Source organism: Crinia signifera, chromosome 7 (assembly GCF_055691185.1).
Source record: "Crinia signifera chromosome 7, ASM5569118v1, whole genome shotgun sequence".
NCBI classification, from domain to species: domain Eukaryota; kingdom Metazoa; phylum Chordata; class Amphibia; order Anura; family Myobatrachidae; genus Crinia; species Crinia signifera.
The window spans coordinates 104,214,620-104,237,608 of NC_139223.1; the positions used below are offsets into that span (position 1 = coordinate 104,214,620).

At 45.7% G+C, this 22,989-nt stretch overlaps 1 protein-coding gene across 6 annotated transcripts in view; it reads right to left on the reverse strand.

Annotated features, from left to right (window-relative positions):
• Window positions 1–4,231: 4,231 nt before the first annotated feature.
• The window catches only part of SLC29A4 (solute carrier family 29 member 4), a 243,524-nt gene continuing 224,766 nt past the window's right edge, over window positions 4,232–22,989 (reverse strand). For all 6 annotated transcript variants that reach the window (XM_083153582.1, XM_083153583.1, XM_083153580.1 and 3 more), the window contains 3 exons: window positions 15,436–15,623; window positions 10,301–10,541; window positions 4,232–5,854 (listed from right to left, as the gene is read on the reverse strand). In XM_083153582.1, coding sequence (XP_083009708.1) covers window positions 5,706–5,854; window positions 10,301–10,541; window positions 15,436–15,623 — 578 coding nt within the window. In that variant the 3' untranslated portion in view covers window positions 4,232–5,705. The remainder of the gene's footprint in view (window positions 5,855–10,300; window positions 10,542–15,435; window positions 15,624–22,989) is intronic.

Here is a 22,989-nt window from a genome sequence, read left to right on the forward strand (position 1 = left end):
AAAAAGTGCGATTTGCGAAAACGCATTGCATTAAATGCATTAAATAAGCGCTTTGTATTCTTTTCTGTACGAAAACATCTGGATGCGATATAAATGCGAATTTATCACGCACTTTTGGTCCGCATGCTTTAACGCACATAATATGCGATTTCAGACCCTTTGCCTATTAAATAGGCGATTTGACGGAAAAATGCGGTGTCGCCATTTTGTTTACTAATTTACGCCAAAAAACACAAATCTCATCCCATAGAATGTCACCCGTTCTGTTTAGTCTCCCCGCGCGTCAGGGACCAGCGGTTAGACGAGACTGTGAGATCTTCCGGTGGGGCTGGCGGACTTCAAAGTAAGTCCTGTCCACGTTATCAGAGTGGTAGACTGGACGAAGGAAGCCCAAGTCTGGGTACAGGGGTATATGTATCGGGGGGGGGGGGGCGATTTGCGGGTTGCGGGTCCCGGAGACACGTTTGGGCACCAATGTGCTTATTCCCACGTGAGCGAGGGTGGCGTACTGTTCAGGTGCTGCAGTACATTTGTCTCCAGGTTGTTTGGGGCGGCGGGAGGGGTAAGTTTTATCCTACCGGTTAGTTGATTCGGCAGGGGTTGCTCTCTGTGCCGTCGGGGCTCAGGGGAGGTGAGCGGTTCGCTCCGTTTTTCGCGCCAAAGGCAGTATGGCGGTCATGCAGGGCTACGTTCACTGTAGTCCGGACTCCGGGGTCTTGTAATTGTCTGGGCAGCTCGGCGGACGAGTCAGTCTGTTCCATAGGTGACAAGGAACAGCTGTGGTCCCTTTGCCAGGTTCTGATTGGGTTTAGATGTCCTTTTCTGGCTTAATTCGGGACCCGTGTAGCGGAGCTGAGATAAAATGCGGCCATGCTAGTTGGCCCGCCCACTGGAAGTCTGATCAGACTATCTTAAATATGCAGATACTTCCTCCATAGGTGTAGCGTAGAAGTCTAAGAAGTTAAGGTGACATCTCCCAGAACCATTAACATTTCAAAGACAGGACCTCTGTGAGTGAGTTACCATCCCACCTCCACAGGGGATACTCAGGACATAACCCAACTTCCATTTGCCATTGTTTCTTCTATTGGCCCCTCTTTGTTGCTCTCTGGACAGTAACAGACATTAGGGAACCTGACACAGCAAATGGGCAGCAGGAGGTGAACAGCTATGGGAGGTAGGAGGGAGAGACCTGATACCTGAACCCACCAATCAGGTAGCTGTACAGCTCTACCAGGTGAGCACAGCATTATGGGAATTTACAAGTTTTTAAGAGAGCTTGCGCAGGTGAGCTCCTTATGTTAGTCACTGACCTGGGCTAAGGGGTAATACTCTGCCTAGGTATCTTGTGAAACACATCATCCACCCTGGTTGGGCTAAAGTACTCTACTGTGTGGAGCATCCAGTGCTGTGTGGACTTATATAGATTTCCTGCACTATCATGGTTTTGTGGAATACGTAATAGGGTTGCGGTGGTGATCCCTATGGAATCGGGAGGACTAATCTGCTATCACTGTTGTGTGGATAAGTTAAAGTTTTGCTGTGTGGAGCTGCTGTTGCTTAAATCCTTTGTGGAATTGATTTGGAACTGTAACTTTTACAGACTGAATGTTTGGACTGCTTCTTGCATATTGTTTCTATGCTGCATTTGCCTAGTGGAGGGAGAGATGGCTGCTTTATCTGAAATTATATTCCTACCATAGTGCTCAAAAATGGCATCAGTTGGAATTGTGTCCAGGAGTGCCCTGTGTTAGTATCAGTGGGCCTTGATCGTATTACCACAGAGCCGGGGAGAATAGTGGAACCCCTGCAGGTTGTGGTACTGGACACATTACAAAAGAAACAACCAATTTATTTGGGACATAACTATCTTGGTATTGTTGTCTCCTGTAGCCCATTAGACCATTTTTGTTTGAAATTATATTTGGAGACTCCTCTTAGTAGGGATATTGGGTAGTTTGCCACTGAGCCGGGGGGGGGGGGGGGGGATATTGGAACCCCTGCAGGTTGTGGCTGCGGGACTCCTGAAATAAGCAATTAATTCATTTGGAGTAAGAACATGTGAAATTCGGCATAATTGTCGTCTGTGGAACGAGAACAATTCAGTATCCAGGTGGCATAAGATGGTGAGCATCGCTGGGGGTTCCCCAAAATCAGGATCAGGGGGCAAATCCCAAGAACTTGGGGGGGGGGGGGGGGGGATAGCCCTCAAGAAATATACAGCTCACAGTCCTGCTTTTCTGTCCTACGTGGAGTCAAAGCGAAGCTCAGTGGCACCTCGGGCCTACTACCTTTGGTTAAAAGGGACTGTATATGACTCAGTTTTGGGGAGTGTATGAGCAGACTTAAAACCGTTGGGCTGTGGGTCAACTGCTTATAAAGGTTTTGGTCTGAAGGGTGGATATACATAGCAATTGAAGTGTGTGTTTAAACTATACTGTGATAAAGTCGTAATAATACTGCACGTTTTGATAAGAGGAGGATGGAGAGGGGATGCGGTCATCTATTAGAATGAACTTAGGTCTACAGTTATTAGGTCGACCCCACTAGGTCGAATGGCAGGAAGGTCGACCTGACTTAAGGTCGACATGGGCCAAGGTCGACATGACTTAAGGTCGAATTTGCATAAAGGTCGACATGAGGAAGGTCGACTGGTCATAAGGTCGACATGGGTTTTTCACTGTTTTTTGAGCCGACATGTGCCGACAGGCGGTATTTCATGCCCTACCATCCACTAGGGCGTGGTGGGAGAATAAAATAGTGTGCCGAGCGCAGCGAGGCACCGTGCCCGAAGCATTGCGAGCGAAGCGAGCGGTGCGAGGGTCCGATTCTCATTGCCAACTGTGTCCATGTCGACTGTGTCGACATTCGGATAAAAAAACAGTGAAAAACCCATGTCGACCTTATGGCCAGTCGACCTTCCTCATGTCGACCTTTATGCAAATTCGACCTTAAGTCATGTCGACCTTGGCCCATGTCGACCTTAAGTCAGGTCGACCTTCCTGCCAGTCGACCTAGTGGGGTCGACCTAATGACTGTAGACCTAAATGCAGTCTGACGAATGATCCCATTCCGATGGAGAGATACATGTCTAGAATCGGTGGCAATAGACAGTCGCCCGTAGCAGTACGTTCAGATATGGGGAAAAAACAGAAGAGTGCGAAAGCACCTGCGTTATCCCCCAAGCAGACCCAAATACATGAATCTACCCCAGTTTCTACACTCATTCGCAAAGAAAAAAGGGTGGAGCAGGACTGTAGTGAGTCTAGAAACTTAGACCTGACAGCTTAAATGCTACCAACTATCGATAAGAAGTTGGACCTAATACAGGTCTAAGAATGCCAGCGATGCTCACACATTATATAATGTTGATAAAAAATATTTTGTAAAAAATGTATACAGGTATACATTATGTATACCTTACACCGTATATATGTATACCTTATCCAAAATGCTCGGTACCAGCAGTATTTTGGAATATTTTAGTATTTCAATGAGGTACTGTATCTTGAGGTATCTTGCATGTATGTTGTATAAGCACATGAAATATACACAAATATATTTTTTTGTGAATGAAACAAGGTTCCAAAAAATGAAAGTTTGTGTACTACAGTATCTCAGGTACTGAATTTTAATGCCAAGAAATAATTTTCCTGCACATATTTAGTGCCAGTCACATATCATGTCCCCACTAGTGCTTATATTAATGTCCTCAGCAGCGCCAGTCACATATCATGTCCCCAGTACTGCCAATTACATGTCATGCCCCAGTACTGTTGGTATAGATGGCCCCAGTGTTTTTAGCCCCCCCCCCCCCCCCCCCCAATAAATAAAAATAAATAAATAAAAGTACATTCTGGAAAATATGATATTCGGAATAATTTGGATAAAGGATATTTGGATAAGAGATACTCAACCGGTATTTCCTTGATAATTTAAACAATACAGGTCATTATGATGAATAAAAGTGTTTGCTCTGCAATTTGCACACCAATGTTTACAAATTCACTTGGCACTCAAAGGGTTAATCTAAGTAACAAATGGTGATGTATCAGACAAGAAGATCAATGTTTGATGCCCATCACTACTTGCGCAATGCTTTTTTAGACTTTCAGTGAGAAGTAAAACAAATATCTTTTTTTGCAGATGTATAGGAATAAAAGCTATCCAAACTACAACGGGTCATCTCTTAAATTCTTTCAGTTTCTAAAATTAGGCAGTAAACCAATGATTTATTAAATATGGAACAGCATAAACACTTTATTTATTTCATTTCATTTGACACAATTGTGAGATACAGGGTCAATGTGCTGCAGTCACGGAAAACAAAATTTATATATAAGACATTATAATTACTACTTTAAAAGAAGTTGCTGGACTTTGACAAAAATGGTCTAAAAAGGATCTGGTATCGCTCACAGATAATGTCTAGGCCGACACGCACAAGGTTGACATTGACAACATGGAAATGGTCGACAAATAAAAATACTCTCATATGGATTGCTACACTCAGCACACTTTACCTTTTACAGGTGAATGTCGATCTTCTTGTGTTAACCATTACAATGTCTACCTATTGATTGACCCTTTGTCATTGTTGACCTAGTGAACCTCAAACTTTTTGTGTCACCTTATTAACTGTCGACCTAGATATTGTCTCTCAGCCATCTGGATACTGCCTAATTAAGTAAGCCCCTCAGATTACTGGAAATATCTTACTGCATTTTTCAGCAACCTACGCACACACGCATTCACGCACGCACGCACGCACGCACGCACCAGTACAGCCTCTTAAGCTGTGGTCGCATTGCAAATTGACAACAGTGGAAGGTCCAGGTGGGTGGCAATGGATCTGCAATGCAACATTGCCGCATCTCGGTCCAGAGGAGTGTCCGAGGGCTATCCTTGCCATGTTAGTGCTTTGATATGTAGCTTGCATAATGGCGATGTATTCGCTAAGTTTTTCAAATGCATCTCAGGCTGTGTAAAGCGTCGCACCCCCATCCCTGCAAGCTACCACCGGTAGGGGTAGTTCTGCACAAATTCGCAAAACTACAATTGAAGCTAAATTAGGCTCCCTGTCTGAAACTCTGGCAGCAGTACTATGCAAGAATACCATCTTGATTTTTAAATCACTAGAAAATAATAATAATAATTTAGTTATTAAAAATCATAGTATGGCACTATTTAGTAAAAATATCATTTTCCTCTCTACAAATCATTCTGTCCATTTGGCACCTTTATTACAGGAAAACATATGAAAGAAACATACACACACACACACACACACACGCACACACGCACACACAAACTCATTTATTAAACCAAATTAACAATGTCATTGTTAGATCTAGTATTCTTACTTGTATTCTTGGCATTCCAGAAATATAGTTTACATATATATATCAATTGTACATGGTATGCATTGTTTAGAAAAATAAAGAAAATAATGAAATTTAAAGGTTATTGGAAATATATAGGAGTAAAACATTATTTTATCTACTGTTCACAAAAAAGCTTTGGCAAAGATGCAAAAAATGTAATCTTTATATGAATTTGTTGTTTGGTTTTGACATAAACTGCATCAATTGTATATGCTTACAGTACATCAGTTTACTTTTTGGAATAAAACCGTGGGTAATTCTAAAAATAAGAGAAGTATTGCCACAGTTTAAATGCTAGTAAACTAATGTTGTATTTAGTTGTTACATCGAAATTTCTGGTGGCAAGGAACTGTTGTATATCTGTGGATTGAAGCATATACTTTTAGATGTACTAGCCAGGCTGTAGGCAAAATAAGATACAGCTGAACCCAGCGTTAATCCAGTCATGTATGAAACCGTCATTGTGTTTCCTGCAAAATAATAAGAAATACATTTAAGTATTAAAATACTAAAAAAGTGCACAACATTTTCCAACATTTACAGAACTATGAGACATGATGGTTACATGAATTTAAGTAAGTAAGTTTAATTTATATAGCGAACTTTCTCCAACAGAACTCAAGACGCTTTACAGACTATGGGCGGGATGCTATATAGCAGAAATGCGGTAAAAACCCCGTTTTCGGGGTTTCTACCGCATTTCTATATGCTATAGGGCGCCTCCGCAGTGTCAGCGCTGCGGAGGGAATCGCCAGCTAAAGCTGGCGAATCCCTGCAGAAGCCTATGGGCTTCTTACCGCAGCGCTGTTTGAGGGATCCGTCACGGATCCCTCCCAGCGTGACCTGCGGCCGGCGCCGGGGTCTGCGCATGCGCAGATGGACTCCCGGGTCACAGACCCGGAAGTCCAGCGCCGGCACCGCATCGCAAGGGACAGCTCTTACCGCAAGAGCTGTCCCTTGCATGAATAACGGCATATGTTATAGCATATGCCGTTATTAAAAATGCGATGTCCGGCGAAGGGGGGCCGCGGATGTTATAACATCCCGCCCATTAAAAGAACAATTCACATAATACAGAGGATGTTGGTAGTACAGTAATAGACAAGTCACAGACAAAATAAACCTTGAGCACACAGTAAGCATAATGCAGGGTTGGTGCAACATTTTGGATAATAACTTCCATGTGTTGTGTACTTCACCCTGACAAGGTGGGCCGGGCCATTTGCATATGGGAACGCCCAGCATTTCATGGGGGCGTACCCATGAGAATGCTGGGCATTCTCATGCAAATGCCCCAATGATGTGGGTGAGGGGGGGGGGCAGCCAAATCACTGGATGTCAGCTTCCCGCGCACTTCCTCCCGAGCATCCACGCTTATGTAAGTGACTTCAGAGTCACTTTTATATGCGTGCACCTTCGCCATCATTTAATGGTTGCCGACCATCGAATGGTGTGGGTGGAGACCACAAGGCTGTGAATGGATGTTACTGTGTAACATCCATTCCCAGGCCCCATGAGGGAATTGCCCTTGCGAATGGGTGGCACCGCAGCCACCATTTGCAAGGCGAGGTTTGGTGGACTCAACCAGAATAACCCCCTAAATGTAAATGTTGCATAAGTAGAATAAATGTGCTTGGGGAATGGTGGATGTGCCCAGGAAAAAGCTGGGCATCCCCATGGGAATGCAGGCCGATGTCTTCTGGGGGTGGGCAGCTGACATTGCATGATATCAGTGCCCGCCTCATTCTCTGAACTGGATGCTGCAAATATAGGTCAATCGAGACTGACTTATTTATATAATATAATATTTGCGGACAGGGGGGACCAGCAAATGATTTTGCCACCGTACACTCCCCTTACAATGGATGTTTATACTAAATATCAATTCGCAATGTGGCAGGTACATGTTCGAATGGCAGCAGGGAGGGAGGGCATCCACCAGCGGGAATTTACACTGCTTGGCGAGTCAACGTGAATCAGGCCCTAAATGTAATGGCCTGCCATGGCAGACTAAATGTAATTGCTTGCACTGGTAAATTAATGTACATGCCAGCATTGGCAGACAAAATGTAATTGCTGCATTTGAATCATAAATGTAATTTTCTTCATTGGTTGACTAAGGGGGTTATTCTAACTTGATCAGTTCCCTGCGCTTTGACATGGGGGACCGATGTTTTGCGTACATCCATTTCTGCGGATGTGCAGACGCAATGTGCAAGCGGGCACGGTGAACTACACTATACTTTTATTTAGTATCATACATTTTGTTTAGTAGATATTGGGGCTGGTAGATCATGACCAAATGTACAAAAATACATTTGAACTGACATCTGAGGTCTCAGAACGCCAGCTCCCAAAAATGGAGCATGGCACTGATGTCATAAGTGCTGTGAAGAGCCCTCTGCAGCTGCTATATACAGTATCAGCCTGGTCCGACACCCACAGACTGTAATGCCCGGGCTTACCATTCTGTACGGGCGCATAGGCTCCTCACAACGCCAAGTACATCCTGAGCCACCCTGGACTTAGGACCTTATTCTGGTCCACATGCAACACTGAATTTCGCAGCATTGCACCGCCCGCAAGGATGGCTGCCCCCCTCCTCACACACCATAATTCCCTGCATGGCTGCGAATAGAGGATTTGTATAATCAGCCATTTGCAGCCTTGGGTGCATCAAATGATTTCTCCAGCGGTCAGAGATCTGAGACTCCTCTGTGGTGTCTCAGATCTCGGAGTGCCCTGTGCGGGAAGTGGGCGGGCAGCTGGCATCCACTGATGTCGTCCCCCCCCGAACCCTTGTAACCGGCCCATTTGAATGGGAAAACCCAGCGTTTTCATGCGAACGTCCATGAAATGCTGGGTGTTTCCAAAGACTGCGCCCCCTGCCACCACCCCAAGCCCAACGCCCACAATTCTAGGTTTGAGCGAGATGGCAAGCATGTAGTTCACTGTGCCTGCAGAAATGCACCTGAGCAGACGGAAAAAACGGTCCCCGTACGAACACGCAGGGGGCCGATGAAATTAGAATAACCCCCTTAGTGTGTGCGGTTTAAATGTCTGATATGGGTTACACTGAGGCTGTTGGGTCATGCATGCTGCTGGAGCACAGCCTCCTCCTGCTGCGTTAATATGTCACCCCGAGTGCACTGTAATATTCTAGTTCTCAGCTTCTGATAATAACACTGCCAATTTCTCTTCCACAGAAGGCATAGTACAATGACAATGTACTATCGGGCAAAGTGTCTGTAATAAACTCCCCCCTCATTTATGTTTTTTTTTTTTCAATAAACCAATCACTTGTATTCTTGTTCAATGTATATATGGGGGGGGGGGGGTGTAAGGGTTTGCACATTTGAAGCAGCTCTGTATGTGTGTAAAGGCCCCCATACACTAGAACAATTTGGGCTGATTTCACCCGATCCCGACGGATCAGGCCTGTAAATTGGGCCAAATTAGATGTGTTTGACATCTCCTCCGACCCAATGCGCGGGTCGGACCCTACAGATTGAACCAGCTGCAGGTATAATGTATCAGATCGGACCCATCAGCGGCACATAGCGGGCGCTTTTTAGCACCTGCGATGTATTGGGTCCGATCCCGCAGGTGTGTGCCAGTAGTGAAGCACCGCTGGCACACAGCTATGTGCAGGTACTGGCGGCAGGCAGGCGGGTGGGACGGGCAGCAGCGGATGGCAGGCTGCGCTGAGTGCCCTGGGGGTGTGGAAGCAGCGGCAAGTCCTGGACAGCAGCGAGTGCCGCGCTGCATTGAGCACACAGGGAGTGACTGTGCAGAGTTATGCAGTATTGGGTGGGCAGTGTCAGGAAGCGCTGCACAGCAGGCGCTGGGCTGGAAGCAGCAGCATAATTTAAAAAGTAAAATTGTAATGATGAGAGCACTCTCAGCCAATCAGCGGCTTAGAGATAACTCCTTTGAATTTTTATTATTAAATTATGCAGCTGCTTCCCGTCCGGCACCTGTCGGTCAGCACTGAAAGACACTGCCTGGGACCCGCCGCTGTACGGTCACCCCGTGGGTTCCCAGCTCAGCCTGGGACCTGTCCACTGCACTGTCCCCCCCGAACGCTCAGTGCAGCCTGGCACTCGCTGCTGCCTGGGACAGTTTTTTTTTTTAATCTGCCCCACAGCTCCCTGGGAGTCTTTACATGTGATAAATCACACATGCACATCAAGTGTCAAATCGTAAGTGAACTCTCCTGGGGAGCTCAGGGTCAGTCAAACAAAACCTGATTGTGTGAAGCATATTGCCTATGAGCCTGATTCAGAGGTGGATGCTACTGTATGTTTGCGTTGTTGCTGAGTCTTATATATCTGCAAAAATGTGCCGTCATCATCTCTACTGCTGGCGATCCCATACGCAGCTGTGATCGCCATTGTATAGTTAGGTTTAGGTGTGTGCAGTAAGGGTTTTCCAGAACTTTCATGCATGTGGAATAGCAAAACAATTGCTCAACTGAGTAAATATCAGTTTATCGGCCACCTAGGAATCAGGCTCATTGACAATGGTAGATCTTCGCAAATTACGTGAGCTAAGAGTATCTACTCTTAGTTCACGTAATTTGGACACAACTTTGGCCACTCCTGCTCTATATCATTAAATATGCATGCTCCTGGGGGTCATTAATGATGTCCTCCGTCATACTGCATGTACAGATGACGGAGGATATTACTAACGAGGACCATGCTGAAAATCGCAGCATGGCTCCCTCTGTCATAGTTCGTTGCTGCTGGCATCGCCAAGCTTGTACGCTGGATGCTGGTTGCCGCTGATCTCTCTGGGTACACATATCGCTACATGTGTAGCCAGCTTAAGAGTTACACATTAAGCACTTTTTTTCAATAAAGCAGCAATTAAATTATATAATGTGATCGTTAGCTTGCAATCTGTCATATTACCTGCCAGTTCTTGTTGTTCTGGTACTACTTGCCCTGAAGCTAGGATCATAGGCACACTGCCAAAATATCCATTGCTAATACCCATGAGGAGAGAGAAGATGCAGGGCCAGGCAGGGTGGCCGAAGGTAGGTTTCTCACTTGGATACACACACATTATAAAAAGTGGAATAAAAGCAACACGCATGCTGGAACAAATGAGTAGATTAATACCATGCCAGTCATATGGTAAGGCTGCCAATATCTAGCAAAAAGAGAGGAAGAGATTAAAACATTAGTGATTATTACAATACGTAGCATTGTTATCATTATCTACAAATTTAGGTTTTGCCCATTTATAAAAGCTGAGATTAAATCCACATATAGGAAGTACAGTAGATCAAAATCATACTTCCTCCATTTTACAGGTTTAAGAATTTAAAACATGGTGCAATTACACTCACAAACAGTACAAGTCGATATTATGCAGTCAGAGCATCACCTATCATACTCCAAGAGTTTTTACTATATAAAAATGATTACAATAGAATAAAGAAGATTTTTATAACTTATAGATGAGCGGTTACACAGCACTGATCTGCGCTTCCTCTAGCGGTGTTGCCTGGCTAGAGCAGGGTTACAACACAGGCAATAACACTGCAGTAAAATGAACCAAAATGAGGAAGCAGTCAAAGCTGCCTCACTGGGCTGGAATGTCAACTAGAGAGCTGGATTGAGAATCTGCCTCCAGGTCTTCACCTTTCTTCTCACTGAGGCTAGCTTCTGGATTCTAAAGGCTGGGCACACTGTTCTCCTACCATCAAACTGCCTACACAGTAGACAGACACCTTTTATGGGCACATGACCAGATCCCAACAGCAGCAAAACACTAAGCAACCAGAGCAGAGAGATGGAGGCTAAGGGACTTCTAAGGAGGCCGTTTCTGCATGCCCCTGGCAAAACTACAAACTATCAGCAGTGAACAGCTTTTGGCAGCTAATCCTGGCTGCTCCAGTGATAAATAGATATATAGATAGATAGATAGATAGATAGATAGATAGATAGTAGTGTAGGGTACAAAACTCATTGGAGTTTCGTACCCTACACTACTATAGGATTGGCACACATTAAACATATAACATAGAATTTGACAGCAGATAAAAACCATTTGGCCCATCTAGTCTGCCCCTTTTTTATCCTTCAGGTAATCTCAACCCTTTTTGATCCTTATTTCTTTGTAAGGATATTCATATGCCTATCCCAAGCATGTTTAAATTGTTCTACTGTCTTAGCCTCTACTTCCTCTGATGGGAGGCTATTCCACTTATCCACTACCCTTTCTGTGAAGTAATTTTTTCTAACATTTCCCCTGAACCTACCTCCCTCCAGTTTCAGTGCATGTCCTCGTGTTCTGTTACTTCTTTTCCTTTGAAGAAAATTTTCCCCTTTTACTATGTTAAAACCCTTGATATAATTGAAGCAGAGCTGGCCCTAGCCTAAATGATGCCCTAGGCAAGATTTTGGCTGGTGCCCCCTAGCACCGCCACTAGTTCCACCTCTGACCCTGCTCCCCTTTCCCAGCACCATCAACCCTCATCATGGCAGTCATCATTTTGGTGCTCCTACCCACAATATTTTAAATAGAAACAGTGCACACATTCGGTGCGCAGCCCAAACTGGGGTGTGTTCTTGCTGGGAAGGGGCATGGCCACACAATAGTACCCCCAATTCAAATTATGCCACACAGTAGTGCAACTTTATTGAAGTTATTAAAAAAATATGCGGCATGCCTATATTCTGTGTGCGACTGTGGCTGTACCTGCATACGGAATGCCATGTTACAGTGATTTCCATGAATACACTATTTCATATGCAGATACAGCCTCACTCACACACAGAATATAGGCATGCTGCATATCATTTTAATCAGCAGAAGCTGCTTGTGCCCATAGGCATTCCAAAAGCCCTAGGCAGTTGCCTAGTTTGCCTATGCCTAAGGCCGGCTCTGAATTGAAGATTTCTATCATGTCCCCCCTTTCCCTTCTCTGCTCCAAACTATACATGTTAAGATCTTTTAGTCTTTCCAGGCTAGTTTTGTGATGTAGGCCATGCACCATTTTAGTTGCCCTTCTTTGTACAGTCTCTAATGTATTTGTATATCCTTCTGAAGATATGGTCTCCAGAACTGGTCACAGTATTTCAGATGAGGCCGTACCAATGACCTATAAAGTGGCATTATTACTTTTTTTATTATTTTTTTATGCTACTGATTCCTCTCCCTATGCAACCAAGTATCTGACTAGCCTTCCTCATTGCTTTGCTACAATACTTTCCTGCCTTTAAGTCACTTGAAATAGTGACTCCTAGATCCCTTTCCTCCTCAGCAGTTTCCATTATAGTACCCTTGATACTATATTGAGCTTTTTTGCATTTTTTAGCATTAAACTGTAGTTGCCATGCTCTTGACCAATTCTCAAGTTTACCTAGATCATCAGCCATTTCACATTGTGTCACCATAGGGGGAGCACCCCAATTAAGGATCATGGAAGGTTGTGAGTGCGGAGTCTACCATAGAATATATATATATATATATATATATATATATATATATATATATAGGGAGTTTGCGGCCCGGCACTCCACTGCCTGGTCAGCTGCCCCGGTGCCCTTCCACAGGGGGATGGGTATAGTAGAAATAAAGGATGGCACTCAGGAGACTTTTAAATACGTGCTGTATTAGCTGTGCAAAAAAGAGACCAACGTTTCGGGGTATGTACCCCTTTGTCAAGGTGCTAGTGAGAACGTTCTCACTAGCACCTTGACAAAGGGGTACATACCCCCGAAACGTTGGTCTCTTTTTTGCACAGCTAATACAGCACGTATTTAAAAGTCTCTTGAGTGCCATCCTTTATTTCTACTATATATATATATATATATATATATATGCGTCCAGACGGCAGCACTCACCAGAAATAAAGTCTCACAGAGGCAGAGTTGTCATCAACGTTTCAAACCTTTTAATAACGGTTCTTCATCTGGATATACCAAGTATATCCTGATGAAGAACCGTTATTAAAAGGGGGACTTGTTTCCTAGCATGGCGCCTGCGATTTTGATTGTATCCATCGGGTCATAAAAAACCTGCGTTGATCGCATCGCATGCAACCAAATCGCATGCAATGCGATCGACGCGATTTTTACATCAGAACCAATGTAAAATGGTCATTGATGGGTCAAATGCTCCCCCCATTGTTAACGCCACCCCACGATGAACGCCAACCCGAAGCGTGGTGAGCGCAGCGAGCCCGCAAGGGGCGGCGGTACGCGTCCTCCGACCTTTTCATACCCCCACTATACACGTCGGCGTGGAGTTGATGTTACATAGTGTGGCGAGCCACCGAGCCCGAAGCGCGGCGAGCGGACGCGCATTACTTCACAGGTATTACGTGTCCCCTCGCGGGGCTCACTGCATTTGCCACGCTTCGGGTCTCGGTGGCTCGCTGCGCTTGCCACACTATATAAAATCAGCTCCACGCCGACGTGGATAGTGGGGGTATGAAAAGGTCGGAGGACGCGTACCGCCGCCGCTCGCCACGCTTCGGGTTGGCGTTCATCGTGGAGGGTGGCGTTAACAATGGGGGGGGGGGGGCATTTCACATGTAAAATACCCATAAGGTTGGGTATACAATGAAAAAATCGGGTCCATTGGCCCGTTTAACATTGTTCCCTATGTAAAATCGTGTCCATCGCATCAGTCGCATCGCATGCCTTAACTTAAGGCATGCGATGGACGCGATTTTTTAATTGTCGAGGAAAAGGCTAAAAATAGCTCTGAAATTGCGTCGGTCGCATCCATCGCATACCTTAAGTTAAGGTATGCGATCACCTGCGACGGGCGCCGTGCTAGGAAACAAGTACCTTAAAAGGTTTGAAACGTTGATGACAACTCTGCCTCTGTGAGACTTTATTTCTGGTGAGTGCCGCCGTCTGGACGCATCTATTAACACTTGGTGGGTATTGGATGGCACCCCCTATATGCTGATGGGTTGAGGATGTGCTGCTCATTGCGGGACTTTGTTATATATACTATATATATATATATATATATATATATATATATACATATATGGTAGCACTGGAGGTGTATCTCAGCTATCAAAATATTCTCCATCTCAAGTCTCCCCTTCTTCCTTCTCTCTCCATTTCACGTTTCCCTTTATTCCTTCTCTCGTCATCTCACCTAATTACGCCACTTTCCGTGTCACATCTCCCCTCATTCCTCCTCTCTCCGTCTCACCTCTCCTCTTATTCCTCTTCTCTCCATCTCACCTCTCCCCCTATTCCTCCTCTCTCTGTGTCACCTTTACCGTTATTCCTCCTCTTTCCATCTCCCCTCTCAGTATTACATCTCCACCTTTTCTTCCTTTCTCCGTTTTACATTTTCCCTTATTCTTCCTCTCTCCATCTCATGTCTCCTCTTATTCCTCCTCCCTCCCCTCCCCCATAGAACCCTCAATTGACTCAACCTTCTTTGCTTTGCTCAGGTTGGTTTTTCATCCCAATCTGCCCTTAAACCCCTTCCTCCTTCTTCTCCTTTCTATGGGGGTTATTCTAGTTCACTCCCAAAGGCACAATCTTATGAACAAAACCATGTGTACTGCAGGTGGGGCTGATGTAGCATGTGCAGAGAGTTAGATTTGGGTGGGGGTGTACTTCAAACTGATATCTTTATTGCAGTGTAAAAATAAAGCAAACAGTATTTACCCTGCACAGAAACATCAAAATACCCAAATGTATCGCTCTCTGCACATGTTACATCAGCCCCACCAGCAGTGCAGCATGGTTTTGTCCATAAGAGAGTGACTGTGCCTTTGCGAGTGAACTATAAAAAACCCCTATGTATTTTCTGTCTGTGTGTCTCTCTACATCCTTTTCATGCCATATTCTCTCCCTCCCTCTGTCTCCTATCTTTTTCTCTCACCCCAAGGAGATGAGAAACTGTCAGAGGAATGAGGGGGGCTTCTATACAACTCTCCACTGAGTTTGAGATAGACACACAGTTGCTGTAATATAACAGATTATGGAAATTCATATTTGCCAAAATAATGTTTAATGACGGATCACTAAAAAAGTGTCCTTAATAATGAGGAAAAACTCACCTTGCCTACAAAATCTGACAAGTTGAATACCGCCATAATGAGGATAGGAAGCCACTCTCCCATAGTGCAGTTTCTGATCTCTGACACCAAACCAGGAAAAAGGCAAAGTGTAATGAAGTATGTCACAGATATAGACAGCATATATGCCCATATCACCCGGAACACAAGATAACGATGGAACATCATGTCTGAAATGCAAACACATGTTACTAGTATTTAATGTACATAGACCGTTCCATGTAAATCTAGCCAAATATGATCATCACTGCAATAATAATAATGATGATAATAATACATTTTTTTGTATTATTAGTTACATCACCCATCCAAAAAGCTGGCATACACAATAAAACAATAACATTCCAAGTGATATCACAATTTTGAAATCAATAATAGTGGGTGGGTTCAACAATTACAAAAATGTTATGCAATGTGTATTGATACACTTATACATAGAAAATGCAGGCTATATGAATAAATGTAAAAATGCTAAAATTATTTATTTAAGATAAATGAATAATGATGTCCTGACTTATATTAGAAATATTTACTCCTTATTAGCATCCTTCTGTCTAAGCGCAGTATTTGATCACCGGACTGTAGGACATGGTTCTGCTTTGTGAAACACAAGTCATTGTACATTGTATCTGCAATACCTCTTTCTGAAGTCAACCAACACTTAGGGCAGTATTCAATGAAAATATTCTCCGTGCACGGCGAGCATTTTTTTTTGCTCGCCGTGCACTCTCCGTGTTCCGGAGGGCTCGCTGCCACTCCTGCTCCCACTATTCAACGTTTTTAAGACTCGCCGCCACTCGCGGCGAGTCTTAACCCCTGCAGCGGACGAGCGTCCGCGGCAGGGAGCTGTCAGGGAGCCGGGGGACGTAGCAGCCAAGAGAGATTAAAGTCTCTCTTGGCTGCTGCAGGGGATATGGGGTGGGGAGCAAGGCTCCCCTGGACCCAGGCAGCACAGGCTGCCCCCCCTATAGCCAGCGGGGGACCCAGTATTCACTGTACCCGAACGTGCTTCGGGTGCAGTGAATATATGAATATCTAATGAGCGGCTCGAGCGCTCCGGCCCCCTGCTGGCTGCACTGTGTAAAAAAAAAAAAAAAAAAAAAATGTTAAAAAATATTTTTTTAAAAATTAAATATATATTCATGTGCTATAGGCACATGAATAAAAATAACATGGCCCTTCACAGAAAAAAAAACCTGATTTTTTGACACCAAAATTAAAAAAAACACCCTTTTAGTTTAAAAGTTCACATTCCTGCTCTCCATCAAAAGATGGAGAATTTCTACACGGAGAGAGACGGCGAGAATCACTTAGAAAGACAGAGAATATTTCACATTGAATAGGGTGGCTCGCCTTTGGAGAAAAAAAACCTCTCTCCACCGCGTGAAAAGCACAAACTCTCCAGAAATCACAGCGAATTTTTCTCATTGAATACTGCCCTTAATGATTTTCAACTGCCCCATGGAAATTTGTATACTGAAATTGTTACTATATAACATGGATGAGGAACCTTCGACCCTCCAGATGTAGTTGAACTACACATTCCAGAATGCCCTGCAACAGTTTTAGCATGGCCAAATAGTAAAACTGTTGCAGGGCGTGCTGAGATGCGTGGTTCAACAACAGCTGGAGGGCCAAAGGTTCCCCATGCCTGCTATGTAATAAGGTGAAGGTCAGGGAGGCAAATATATAAAACCCACAAATTGCCATACAGCAAATCATATATTGCATTCTCTTAATTCACAACAGAACAGGTTGTCACTTGTCACAGTTAAACTAGTGCATATTCTAATATGATGTGTATGCTACAAAAATAAGATGTAAACAGCAAAATAATGAGTCTGAGATAGGAATAACAATATTCTCAGAACTTCCATCTCTCTTTATAGTAAATAACTATGATGTCATTCCTACCCTCAGGAACAGGCTGACTGTACATGTTTTTTATTTATATAATGTCCCTTATACTGTACATAGTTGCCTACCCTCCTGCATTCTGCAGGAGACTCCCTGAAATAGCAGCAATCTCCCTCTCTCCCTCAATAGTCCAGCAATCTCCCTCTTTTCTCCTAGCCCACATTACACTATTACAATTTTGGGGGGAAAAAGGGAATGAGAGATTGATAAATTTACATTGAATTGTCTGCACCATTTCCCAGTACTTTAGCAACTATAGTATCTCTTACACTTGCTTTGGGGTTCATCTACATTTGGATATAGGTCATTTTAAAAGATTCCTCTTAGATGTAGCAGTACACAATCACGCTTCTACTGTAGGTGCCACGTTCACAAACTCTTTTTCACAATCTCACCATATATGGAACTAGACATGCCCTTTGGGTGAAGCATAACACACCCCTCAATGGGGTGCTGTGCAAAATTATGCTACCAACTATAATCTCCCTGAAACTAGTTTTCAAAAGTAGGCAAGTATGCCCTTATATGTCCCCACATGCCCCTTAAATGCCTGCCAGATGATGCTCATGCCACTTACATGCCCATTTATATACCCATCAAGGAACCCCATAAGTTTTGTGTCTTCAGTTTTCCCCAAAATATCTTTCAACATAGCTAAAGTCTTCTCCACCTACTTTGTTGCTGAAACATCATCCTATACCAAGCCAGATCAGAAACAGAAGGCTGAAAACCAGACTCTCTCACTAGCTGGGAGGTCTGCTCTGCATTCAAGCTGCAACCTGTGCTGCTGCTAGCTGCGAATTAGCCACCCATGTAATCTTCCTGTCTGAATTCAGCAAGTCTCGCCATGCAGTTTCTGCATATCACTCCCAGCCATTTGGATATTATGCCTGCATCATTTTCAGGCAGTATACTCAAGGTTTGCAGGGAAGTGCTTCTCTATAGCAACCCATCTCCAGTTATTTCCCTCAGTGTGATGATCACAAACTTCCCTCAACTAAACATGGGTGTAGACATGTTGGACTCAGATGTCACATGACTCTCCTTCACCAGTCATAGTGCTGTTTTCAAACAGCTGACTACATCCGCCAATCAGTTCAGTCCTGTACCTATAAATTCCACTTCCTAATTGACACAAATCACCAGAACCTAATTGCTTCTGCTGAAGATTACATGCAGTGCTGTGATCACTGGATTCTGTACCTCTGTCACTCTGTCTGAACAATCCAGCTGGTTCCAGTTTCCAGTAGTCCCACTCATCCAGATCTATTCTGGTAACTAGGTACTGTCCACGAAAACAAAGAAACACTATTCCTATTCCAGTCCGATGCAACTTTATTCCAGTTTCAGTCCAGAGTGACTCCATTGTAGATCCAGTCTAGTTCCCAAGCCTATGTGGACTTTCCATTACGAACCTTATTGCTTAACCAATCAGCTGCAGTTCCAATGATTATCTTATTCAAAAAAGTATGCCATTGAGCAATCTTTTCTTTCATCTTCGTCCTTCATCATCTTCTTCAAGAGTTATAATAAACCTTTTAGTTTCTTCCACACTCCCTGAGCTTCCACTTCAGCACCCCATGCCAACTCAGGCCAGATCAGGTGCTCAGGAATGGCACATTCCACCCTCTAATCATTGTACTGATGACTTATATGCCTCCTTCACCCCTTAAGTTGGACTGTGAGGGAGGAGGTTAGCCCATACATGGGGGTGAGTTTAGATGTTTAAGAGAAGACATATCAGTAGACCACCTCGCCAATCAAAGTTCTGTGGCTACATAAGCTCAGTTCACACCCGAGGAGGGCCATGACTTGTTATGAGATGGAGAGAAGGCTATTTTCATCTCTGAGAAACAGATTTGGTCCATCAGGGGGGTTTCTTAGTACTCAGACACCCCCATGCATGCAGGGTCAACATCAAGGGGGTGCTATGGGGACAACTGTCCTGGGCCTGTCCGCTCTCACAGATGGTAGGGCCCGATCCGCTATGCCCACACGTTAGTACACCCTTTAAAAACAACTGCGTACTGCCGCCAGCCCCCTAAAAGGCAGGGGGTCGGCAGCAGACCACCTCCATTATTTATTAGTGACAGCTGCCCGCTGCACAGCGACAATCAAACAGGCAGTGCAATGGGCCCACAGAAAGCCCCTACCATTTGACAGGCTCCATAATGATGTCACGCCATTGCCGTGAAGGAAGATGAGGAGTTGCCTGGTGCCACCATCCCGAAGAGCAGCAGATGAGGAGCCACCCGGCTGCCATAGAAGCCAGAGCACCAGGTCAGCACAGGGGATGGAGACGCTCAATCCGCCAGAGCCCCCCACAGCCACTTGTCACAGTCGCCACCAGCGCTGCTAGGCTGTGACGGCTGACTTCTGCAGATGAGTGCAGCCTGCGGGTGCCATGGCTGATGAGCAGGCTGCACAGGAAGCAGCGGGAACACAGTATCTCCCTGGGCAATGAGAACCCCCTTGGCAACAAGCATTTAATCACCCCATGGGAACCAGAATGAAATCCTCCATGGCAATGACCATGTAATCACCCCATGGCAACAAGCAGGAAATACCCCATGGTAATGAGCATCTCCTGGCAACTACCATGTAAGTACTTGGCAGTTATGTGGCATGATGTATAATGTCCATTATGGTGTGCAGCATAATTTGTAATGGGCATTACACTGTGGGGCATAATGTGTAATGAACATCACATTGTGGGGCATAATTACGGTTTGGGGAATAATGCGTAATGGGTATCATGATGCGCGGCGGAATGTGTAATGTGCATCATGGTGTGGGAAGAATTGTGAAATTGCCATCACAGTGTTGGGTGTAATGGGCATCACGGTGTGCAGCGTAATGTGTAATGGGCATCACGGTGTGCAGTGTAATGGGTATCACGGTATTCGGCGTATCGTGCAATTAGCATCATGGTGTGGGGCATAATGTGTAATGGGCATTACGGTGTGCAGCATAATGTGTAATGGGCATCACGGTGTGGGGCATAATGTGGGCATCACGGTGTGCAGCATAATGTGTGATTGGGATTATGGATAAACAGTGTATAATGATTTAAGTAGCATGTCATTGTTTGGGCTTGATTTGTGAGGCATACTAGGTTACTGTGTGGGCCTTTATGTTTATACAGTAAGTCACTGTGTGGCCTTCGCCCACTAATTTTAGATAACTGTCCAGTATCTGTCCCTCCTCTCCCTGCCCATTTGTCTACTCCTCACTCTGCCCATTAGCTGTTCCCTACTTTGCTCATTAGCTTTTCCCCCTCTCCCTGCCCAGCATCTGAACCATCACTCTTTGCCCATGTGTTCCCCATTCCCTGCCCAACATCTGTCCCCCTCTTCCTGCCCACATCTGTTCCACCTCTCCATGCCCACCATCTGTTCCACCTTTCCCTGCCCACCATCTGTCCCCCCTCACTGCCCACCATCTGTTTCCCCTCTCCCTGCCCAACATCTGTTCCCCCTCTCCCTGCCCACCATCTGTTCCCCCTCTCCCTGCCCACCATCTGTCCCCTCCTCCCTGACAACCATCTTCCCCCTTCTCTGCCCATCATCTCGGCCCAGCATATGCCATTCTGCCCCAATTTCCCCAGCATCTGTCCCCTTCTCCCTGGTCAGTATCTTCCCCCTCTCCCTGACAATCATTTCTCCTTCCTCTCACTGCCCATCACATTTCCCACTATTCCTCTCTGCCCATCATACAGATGGAGCGGGGCTTGTCTTTGCAGGGGATGCACGCGCGTCCCCTTTCGCACGGTTCCCCCGGGTCCCCGCCAGCTTGTCAGCGGTCACCTGGGGTCCCCACCGCCTCCCCGCACCCCCCCTAACCCTGTCTGTCTCCCTGAAGCGGAGACGGACAGGGTCCCATCGCCCCACCGCACGGATACTGAGACGCGCGTGCGCGTGAGACGCACGCGCATCTCAGTCAGATGGAGAGCTGGGCTACTGGCGGATCGCCAGCGGTGACAGTCTGGCGATTCACCAGCAAGAGGGAGCCCAGCTCCATCTGTATGTATTCCCATATTCCTGCCCATCATCTTCCCCCCATCAGTATCTCCCCATCTGTCCGCTCTGCCCAGCATCTGCCCCCCCCCCTTTCCCACATCTGTCCCCCCTCTCTGCCCAGCATCACTCCCTACACCTGTACCTGCGCTGTCAGTGTGTACGCGCCTTGTTAGTGTGTATGGGAAGGGGGGGGCGCCAGGATTTTTTTGGCAGGGGGAGCTACATTTCTAGTTACGGCACTGGTCTTCACCCCCTGAGAGCAACACTCTCTCTTTACCTGCCTCTTTGTTTCTCTCACACTCTTCCTCTTTGACACCCTCTCCCCCTCTCTCACACCCACTCTCCCCCTCTCTCTTATATCCTCTCACCCACCCACACTCTGCCTCTCACACTCACCCATGCTCTGCCTCTCACACACTCTCACCTATCCTTCTCACACTCTCCCTCTCTCTCTAACACACACTCCTTAACTCACATTGAGACGCATCAGCCAAGGACGCTAGCAGCCTCTGTAGCACTGGGACAGCGCTATAGAAGCTGTTAGCAGTGCCAGAGAAAGCTGGCTCATCCCGTTGTCAGTGCAGGGGGGGGGGGGGGGGGGTTGGCTCTGGAGGAGGGAGGGCAGCACTGGACCCTGGGTTGGTAAGTATATTGGTGTAAAAGTGAGGTGTGTATGTGTGTAATAAAGTTCTACTTTTCTGTGTGTGTGTGTGTGTCTTTTATTTTAACATTATTTTTACAGGTGGACTACAAGTCCCAGTGGGCCCATTAATGCCCAGCATTCTGGGACTTGTGGTTCGCCAAGTCCCAGCATGTGGGGGAGGCCTGCTGGCACTTGTAGTTCACCTGTATAATGTTATGTTATGGCAATGTTATGAATGAGTGTTTTAACCCTAACAGGCCGGCGTCCAAAGCCCAGGGACACTGGTGACAGCCCCGGGCTTCAGCCCTGGATGGGTGAAGCCCGGGAGGGGACCTCTTTATTGGGGGGATCCCCACTCCCCCAGGGACCCCAAGGCTGACCACCCACGGTGCTCATGGTACGGCCAGGGGACCTTATGTGAAAAGTGTCCCCCGGCTGTGGCATGACACCGTGGGCTGTTAGAGCCCGGCGCTGGTTTCAGAAATAGGGGGGACCCCCAGATTTGTTGTCCCCCGTATTTTTGGAACCAGGACCGGTCCAAGAGTCCCAGGCTGGTTTCAGAAATACGGGGGACCCCTACGCTTTCTTGTCCCCCGTATTTTTGGAACCAGGTCCGGCTCAATGAGCCCGGGGCTGGTGATGCTCAGGAGGGGGGACCTCATGACATTTTTTTTTCTAAAAATAACTTTTACACTTTTTTTTAAGACAGGACCATGTACAGATCTCAATGATCTGTGCATGGTTCTGGTCAATTCGCCTGTCAGAACCTGATCTGCATGTGAGGCGATTTTTAGTAACATTTTCCCATTTTCACATCTCATTAAATATGCGATTTGTATACCTAACAATGCGAAAACATCTTGATGCGAGTTCCAGTGATGCAAAAAATCGCACCTTCAGAATGTGCGATTTCGCGGCAAAATCCACGGTTTTTGGCATTTTTTGCATTCATTAACT